General features: G+C 42.7%; 1 protein-coding gene across 1 annotated transcript in view; it reads left to right on the top strand.

Moving 5' to 3' along the window:
• Window positions 1-3,163, top strand: part of Upf2 (UPF2 regulator of nonsense mediated mRNA decay) — a 99,806-nt gene extending 96,643 nt beyond the window's left edge. The window contains exon 22 of the mRNA XM_042685964.1: window positions 1,890-3,163. Coding sequence (XP_042541898.1) covers window positions 1,890-1,899 — 10 coding nt within the window. The 3' untranslated portion in view covers window positions 1,900-3,163. The remainder of the gene's footprint in view (window positions 1-1,889) is intronic.
• Window positions 3,164-8,901: the final 5,738 nt, after the last annotated feature.

Raw genomic sequence — 8,901 nt, forward strand, 5'->3', positions numbered from 1 at the left:
TGGTATTATCAAGAATACTTGACCTAAGTCATTGGGGATACCGTTGCCTAACTCACTGTATTTGCACAGACTGTGTCCTGTTAGTTATTGCTTAGCTAGTCTTTAGGAGATTAAAGACTGGATAGGGACAAAAACAGTGTCATATCTTGCTTTCCATTATGTCTCCTTCATGGCTTAGAAAATACTTGTTGAATGGCCAGAGAACTTTTTGCAGTGTCATAAATTTTCTTTCTCTAGTTTACTTCTAAGCTATTCCCTCTTCATCCCTTTTTTTTTTTTTTTGGTGGGAGGGTCCAACCTGAGCTAAGCTATTTTAAACCTAAGTTTAAAAGTAAGTGCTTATGTTTGTAGGGCTGGGGCTGGAACCTAGAACCTTGTGCACACTTGACAACTCTACCACTGAGCTACACCCCAGCTCCTGGTTGTTTTTTTGTTGTTGTTGTTTTGTTTTTATTTTTTGGTAGTAATAAGGGCTTATTATTGTGGTTCAGATTAGCCTTGAACTTGCTGTGTAATCCAGGCTGGCCTTGAAGTTGTGATCCTAGTTCTGGGATTGGAGATGTGAGCCATCACACACAGCCTAGATATTTTCTTTATGTTCTTATTAAGTTAAATAAAATCATAATTTCATTATAAAACAGAATATCTTCTAGGGTAATTTCGTTATAAAACAATATCTTGGGCTGGGAAGGTGGCTCAGTGGTAGAACGCTTGCCATGCATGCATGAGGCCCTGGGTTTGATTCCCCAGCACCACATAAGCAAAAAGAAAAAATCTGGAAGTGGCGCTGTGGCTCAAGTGGTAGAGTGCTAGCCTTGAGCTGAAGAGCTGAGGGACAGCGCCCAGGCCCAGAGTTGAAGCCCCTCGACCGGACCCAAAAAAAAAAACACAAACCAACAACAACCAGAATATCTTCTAGAATAACATTTAATCCAAAGTATATATTGTTAGGAAATCTTAGTTTCTAACTTACTCAGAATGATTGCTTGCCTATAAACTTGTCAAGTGACAGACTATGCTATAACTAGTCATACAAGTATATCTTATCAAAGATCTTGGACATTGTTTATTCTGTTTTAGTTAGCTGTTTTGTCTTGACTTCTGGAGATACTTTGTGTCTTTTTTTCTTTGAGAGAATAGGTCATTGATTTTTTTTTTTAAATTTTAGTTCACTTAGTGAACTACAGCTAGGGATATACTTTTCCATATTTGCATTTTATGCCTTGAGTGTTTCTTAAAGATATCACTTGCTCTGTGAAAACAAACTTTCAGTGTCCAGTCCAGCTGCCATAACGAAGTATGGCAGACTGGGCAGCTTAAACAAGTTTGCTGCCTCCAATTCTGCAGGCAGGAAGTCTGAGATCTAGGAGTCAGCAGGTTCTTGAAGCTGAGGAAGAAGCTGTCCCAGGCCTCCCAGCTCCTGGCAACCATTGACATTCCTTGATTATCGTGCATTACGCTGATCTCTGTCTTCATCTTCACATGGTGTTCTTCCTGTGTTCACATCTGTGTCCAAATGTCATAATGGATCAAGGCCCACCTACTACAGTGTGGCCTTATCTTAACTAATTGTATTTGCAACAGCCCCTATAAGAGTTCCAAATAAGTCAGTCTGAGGTGCTGGGGTCAAACCCTGATTTATACATTTTGTGGGTTACTGAATTCAGCTGCAACACAAACCATGAATTCTAGGTATCTTAGAGAAAAGCCACAGGAGCTGTCTGTTCTAGTTATTGTTGAGAGTGTGCTTGTTTTATATGAGTCTAGCTGAGAGTATATGTCATCTTTCAAAAAATCAGTCACTAGATGGTGGTATTTGAGAGGCACTTTCTCTCCCCAACTTTGCCACAGGACAAAAGTTTCTAACATCATCCTGTTTGTACCTTTAGGAGACGTTGATCCAGCAGCACGTGTCATTTCATTAGGTCCTGTATCTGATGTTGTGGATAGTGGAGTCCTCCAGCAATTGAATGAGAGCAGTGGACACATCTCAGCATGTCGGTCTAGAGTTGAGAATCTAAACCTGGGACAGGCTGGGGCCATGAGGCAGAAACACCAGCCTCTGCCAACACCGGAACAAGCCCAAGCTTCCAGACAAGGCGGAAAAGGCCTTTTGTAATGGAAATCACGTGAGGGTTAATCTTCTCTTGAGAATGGCAGTCGAGAAAAGAGATGGTTCACTTGACTACTGAGCAGTACACCACCAAGAGTGTCAATGAGATGACTGAGCCGGAGAAGAAACAGTTGTGATGGTATGGTATGGGGGAAATGAACTTGAGTTTTAAACTTGATTTGAGTTACGGTGTCTCTGATTTGAACATCCCATGTTGGAAGAAGATACATGTGGGGGCTCCAGGACTACAGTAGAAAAGTATAGAGCAAGCAGTAAAATCTTGTAGAGAAAACTTACATGCAGGACAACAAAATGATGAAAGTTATCCAAATACCAGATGACCCACCAGGAAGGCTTTTGTTAGGAATTTGTTTCAAGAAGAACAAGGGATGAGGGAGAAAAACCTGTTTATCCATCAGAGTCAGTGATATAAAATTGCCTACTAGAGTGAAAGAGAAATGTGAAGACTGTTAGTTTACAAAGAGCATTAATTCAGATGGCTTAGAAAAGTCTGATACCAGCCTAAGAACAGGGATATACTCGAGCCCATTGTAAGTATCATTGAAAACAAAACGTGCCAGTCAGCATGTCACAGAAAACGAATGAAGGACAACAAGAAGTGGATCAGAATATTTTGTTGACCTTCATGGGTTTACAGCCTCTGTCTAAACAAAATATGGAAACAAGTAGAGCTTTTATTTTGCTTTTGTTTTCGTTTTGTTTTGTTTTCTCCCCCACTCTAAATAGAAATGAGGGTTCTTAGTCTGTTTCTGACAATCCATTAATTTATTAGAATAGTTGTCTTTCGTTTGCTTTCCAGTAGGCATAGGAATTTAGTTAAAGAGCACATCTGTATGCTACTACTTGATTACATCTTTTTTTCTAGCTATTTTGCATTTTTTCTTTTACCATGTTTCAGTTTCTGCATGTAGATTTAAATAAGAAACAAAACTTGTAAAGTTGTGACATTTCACATGGAAATGCTGCCCAATCTTCACCAGCTTCAGAAATCTGACCTTTGCCGATGCTGCAATAAAGTGTTGTAATTTAGATTTGGTGTGGTTTCATTTTTTGGGCCTTAGAAATCTATTGGCTGATTTAGTCAGTATCTTCAAGTCATCTTTGTTCTTTGTAAAATATTCTTAGCTGAATGTGGAATTATAGGTATGCACACACCTTAATTCTAGCAGAGGTGGGAGGCAGAGGTAGGAATCACAGGTTCAAGGACAGCTTGGGCTATGAAGTAGGACCGTGTCTCAAAAAAAAAAAAAATCCCAACGGCTAGGGGAAATATAACTCAGTGGTAGGACACTTGCCTAGCGTGCCTGACCCCAGCAGGTAGGGATCACATGATTCCTTTAGCATTTCACTGTCAGTGCTACTTTCACTTTTAAGGATTCTATATTGCCATGATTTTCTTACATATTGGAGTTTACCTTTTGGGTCATTACAGAAAGTAGCCTTATGCAGCTCAGAAGAGGAAAGAATGTTTTTATTGTGGTGCCAGTCCTAGGGCTTGAACTCAGAGCCTGGGTGCTGTCTCTGAGTTTTGTATTGTTTTTGCTAAAGGCTGGTGCTCTGCCACTTTAGCCACAACTCCACATTAATCAGAGATAAGAGTCTGATGGGCTTTCCTGCCCAGGCTGGCTTCAAAGCCTTGATCCTCATATCTCAGCTTCCTGGGTAGCTAGAATTTCAGGTGCCTGGCTGAAAGAATCATTTTTTTAGTGTGGGGCTTACGTTGGTTAAGATGAAAAGTGTTGGCACAGCATGGCTTAGCCTGAGGCAGTGTATATGCTTTATTTGGTTGGGCAGCAAAGTGGGTAAACAGCCTCCAGAGGCAAGCAAGTCAGAAACCAACCCCAGGAATCATTTCTTTCCTTATGTTGATTCCATATTTTAGCAAGAGTGCTTTTAGTCACTACATTTGGATGGGGGGAGGGGAGGGTATTTTACTGTAGCTCAGTGGTAGGGCACTTGCCTCACATATATAATACCCTAGCTTTCATCCTTGGCATCAAATAGGGAAAAAAAACCTTTCAAGCCAGACACAGTGGCATATGCCTGTACTCCCCGTTCCTTGGGAGACAGAGAGTGGGAGGGGATCGCTGGAGCCCAGTAGTTCACAACTGCCCGAGGCAATAGTGAGAGCCACCTCAAGAAAAGGTTGAGGCCGGGCGCTGGTGGCTCACGCCTGTAATCCTAGCTACTCAGGAGGCTGAGATCTGAGGATCGCGGTTCAAAGCCAGCCCGGGCAGGAGAGACCGTGAGACTCCTATCTCCAATAAACCACCAGAAAACCGGAAGTGGCGCTGTAGCTCAAGTGGTAGGCCGCTCGCCTTGAGCTGAAGAGCTGAGGGACAGCGCCCAGGCCCAGAGTTCAAGCCCCACGACCGACCAAAAAAAAAAAGAAAAGGTTGGGTTGGTGGCTCATTTGGTAGAATACTAGCCAGTAAAGGAAAGTGTTAGGTACTGAATTCAATTCCTAGTCTTGGACCTAAAAAAAAGTTTCCCTTTTTTAATTTTATTTTTATTTATTTATTCTTTTGGGTCCGGTCATGGGGCCTGAAGTTTGGGCCTGGGCGCTGTCCCTCAGCTGTTCAGTTCAAGGCTAGCGCTCTACCACTTGAGCCACAGCGCCACTTCCAGCTTTTTTCTTTTTGCTTATGTGGTACTGAGGAATCGAACCCAGGGCCTCATGCATGCAAGGCAAGTGCTCTACCACTGAGCCACCTTCCTAGCCCTCCCATCTTTTTAAAGGAAGCTTACCTTACTGTATTTATCTCTCCTTACTATATTTATCTCTCACTGTTACTTGCTAATTTCTTGTTTGAGAGAGTAATTTGCAAGTTTTTGTCTTTTGTGTGTGTGTATGTTTGTGTGTCTGTCTGTGCTAGTCTTGGGGCTTGAACTCAGGGCCTGGTTGCTGTCCCACAGCTTTTTTGTTCAAGGCTAGCTCTTTATTACTTGGACCAGAGCTCTACGTCCAGCTTTTTGGTAGTTAATTGGAAATATGTCCATGGACTTTCCTGGTTGGGCTAGCTTTGAACTGTGATCCTCAGATCCTCAGTCTCCTGAGTAGCAGGAATACAGGTGTAAGCCACCAGCACCCAGCTCACAGGAAAGTCCTTATCGCCAATGAATCAGCAAAATGCCAGAAGTGGAGCTATAGCTAAGGTGATAAAGTGCTAGCATTGAGCATAAAAACTTGGGGACAGGGCTGGGAATGTGGCTTAGTGTTTGTCTAGCATGCATGAAGCCCTGGGTTCGATTCCTCAGTACCACATATACAGAAAAAGCCGGAAGTGGCTCTGTGGCTCAAGTGGTAGAGTGCTATCTTTGAGCAAAAAGAAACTCAAGGACAATGCCCAGGCCCTGAGTTCAAGCCCCAGGACTGGCAAAACAACTTGGGGGCAATGCCTAGGCCAGAAGTTCAAGCTCCAGTACTGGTACATATACACGAGGGGGGGGGGAGGTAGCAGGAGAGTTCAGTGGTAGAGCATTTGTCTAGCATTCACAAGGCCCTGGGGGAGGAGGGGGCACAGATGAATTATAGAAAGGCCTGGGACTCCCCTCCCCCACCCCTTGGAACTACCAGAGGCAGACCTTCCTTTGAGCACTCTGAAGACTGAAGAGCTGACAAGAGCTAAGAAGGTGCTTGGGCAGCCTGAGGACCTGACCAAGGTGAGTCTTGGGCTCTCCTGAGAGCTTCCATCCCTTACACTCTGTGATGTCACAGCTTGCATAGATTTGACCCACCTAAAACCAAAGGCCACCTAGAAGGAAAGTTGGAGGAAGTGTACAATGTTGACAATACTAAATAAGGAAAAGATGAAAAAATGAGGAGTGAATAAAACCCATAAGCAAGACACAAAGCTAAGCTAGGGGAAATGTCTCTTCGAGCCAAACCCCAAGGAACCCAGCATGTCTGAGGACATTCATCTTAGATTTGCGTACAGAAGGAGTGTATTGGGAGGAACACTCATTTGCAGGAAGGAGCATCCAGCAACACTCTGTAATCAGATCAGAAATTAGTAGCCTCCCTTTGTAGCCAAGGCTAGCCTGGAACTGGTGATCTTCCTGCCTTTGTCTTCTGAGTACTGGGTCTGCAGGCTTGCAGCACCGTTCCCAGCTCTCCTGAGTTTTATATCTTGTACAGGCACTGAGACTGACTTGATGGGCTGCAACCAAATCCAAATGTCCAGATGAACTTGGACCGTGACCTGATCCTAGAAGCTGCCTCAATTCATTTCAAATTTTTCAGTGTGAAGTGTCCCACCTATCTGTAAGTTTTTATAGAACTCCAAATGTATTATATGTATAAGCTATTATATGTATGAGCTTCCTTTGGTACCAGCATTTACCACTCAGACAGGTGTTTTTCACTAGACTTGTTTCAAACATAAGTAAAAATAAAAGTGAAATCAATTTAAAGCAAGTTTTAAAAATACTTTGCATGGGATTGAAGGTGTGGCTCAGTTGGTAGAGGGCTAGCCAATGAACAAAAGCATCAGGTATGGAGTTCAAATCATGGTCTCAGATCTAAACGATACAAAAGAAACGCACTTTTCTTGCTATGAGTAAAATCAGATTGTTGGTACATTTAAATACTTTTTTAAATCTATGGATCTTCAAAAAGACAATCATTTTCTGTTATTTCAGTAGATTTTTTTTTTCAGGAGAACTAACTTAAAATTGCTAGGTAATTGCGCAAATGTTTCTTAGAAGCGGTTCTACTTTTATAGTTTCTGGGGCGATTATATCAAAGTGTTGAGTGTGTGTGCACTAGTGTTCTTTTTCATTGGCTTCATATAGGATAACTTAAAAGCTACCAGGCTGTGTAGTTATTTGATGTTGGATTTGTTTATATGGCTACCCAGAAACATGGGAAAACTGACATTGTTTATTCTGTCAGGCACTGTAAGACCTGGGGATAACAGAAGTGGGGGTGGGATGTCTATCCTTGAGGAATTAATATTTTAAAGGGGGAATAACAAGAAATGTAAGCCATCTAGTGAAATTTGATGATGTTATCTATGAAGTGCCTAGCACAGTGACTGATATGTAGGAAGGATTCCTTTATGATCCCAACTGTTAATAGTATACCTTTGCATATACTGTTTCCTCTGATAAATCAGCCTCTACTTTACTACCTGGCACAATCTTCTTGTCTGTCAAGATAGTAGTGCACATTTGTAATCTCAGCACTGTGGAGGTTGAAGGAGTGAAGACTGGCATTTCAGTACATTCTGGGCTGTGTACTGAGACCTGGAAGAGAAAAGAGGAGAAAGAGAAGGGGGGAGAAAAGGGAGAAAAAGAGATATATAGGGAGAAAGAAAGAGTGTTGGGATGGTAGGAGATGAAAAAAAAAGTGAGGATAGTTGCAGGGTTACCATTTTGTAGCCCACTTACAGGAATGTAAGATTAGGAATGAAGGATTCCCTGAGAAGTGCTCAACAAATGCTTTCCTCTCCTGGTCTAGGGAATTTGAGATCTCAGCCCCAAAGAGTAGGTTGTCAGTATCAGCTGCCTCTCTCTGGTTCGGAACAGGACTTCCACATGACCTTGGCTTGCTGATGAGCTTTCACCTGTCTGGTCTGATCTGACCAGTGACGCTCAGGAATTTGCAGAATGGAAGCAGCCATGTGGATCTATCGTCCCAGGTTGCAACATGGTGACTTGAAGCCTGCTGGAGTCAGTGCTGGAAATATCTTATGTGGTCAGACACAAGCAGAGAGTAGCATTTTGGTGCCATGAGCTGTTGGCTTTGTAATTCATGAGAAGAACATGTACATCTCAGGCACTACTTGCTTTTGGAATTGTTCTGTTCTAGTCACTAGAAGCCCAGAGGCCAGAAATAACTGAAATATCTTCTCCATTCAGAGGAGCAGTGGGGGAACCCAGAACCTAGGCTGACATGTCACCCAGTCCTGTTAGATGTATGCTGAGCAGCAGCTTCTGCACTTCCTGCCTTCCCAATCTTGAGTAGCTACTGACCTCTAATCCTCGATGTTCTCATCTGTAAAATGAGGATGATTTAGTAAGATTGTATAGGGAATTAATGAAATAATGAAACGATGTTAGTACAGTGGCTGGTATAGATGGATGGATGGATGGATGGATGGATGGATGGGTGGGTGGGTAGATAAATGGATTGTTACACAGATGGAGGATGGATAGATGGTAGATAGATAGATAGATAGAGCCTTCAAGAAAGGTTTACTGACCAGTAGTATTGCTACCTTTAAGTCTGTGGGGAGGGGAGATTCTCATGTCAATGAACTTGTGTTTATTACAACATAAGGCACACATTCTTAGCAATTCATAATCTAGTTCCAAAGCCATTTGACCTTCCACACCTGATCCCCTACCTAATTGTCCCCCTCCCCCTCATCCCAGGAGAGTGGAAGGGATGCAAGGCTGTGGAGTTAGGCAAGATTGGATTTGAATTTTATCATTTTCTTGGGGAATTTTCTTAACCTAAGCCTCTTATAACTTGTTTGTCCAATGAGAAAATTTCCTGACTATTCCAGATGGTAAAAAGGAATGCAAAGTACTCGTCACCACTTAACACCTGCAAAGCTCGAGTTATAGAGACTCTGGAGATGATGTTCCCAGAGAGAATGGGACATAAGCAAGAAGGAAGGTGACTGTTAAATAGGTAAAGGGTAAGCGCTGTGCCATAGGGCCCTAGGACTAAGTTAAAGCACCCATAGGAGGAGCCACAGGGGTGCACTTGGCAGACCTGCTCCTAGGATAGTTTCTGAGATGTCCTGGGGAGGTTTCAT

The sequence above is a fragment of the Dipodomys spectabilis genome, unplaced genomic scaffold, assembly GCF_019054845.1.
Source record: "Dipodomys spectabilis isolate Male_0828 unplaced genomic scaffold, ASM1905484v1 ptg000096l, whole genome shotgun sequence".
NCBI classification, from domain to species: Eukaryota; Metazoa; Chordata; class Mammalia; order Rodentia; family Heteromyidae; genus Dipodomys; species Dipodomys spectabilis.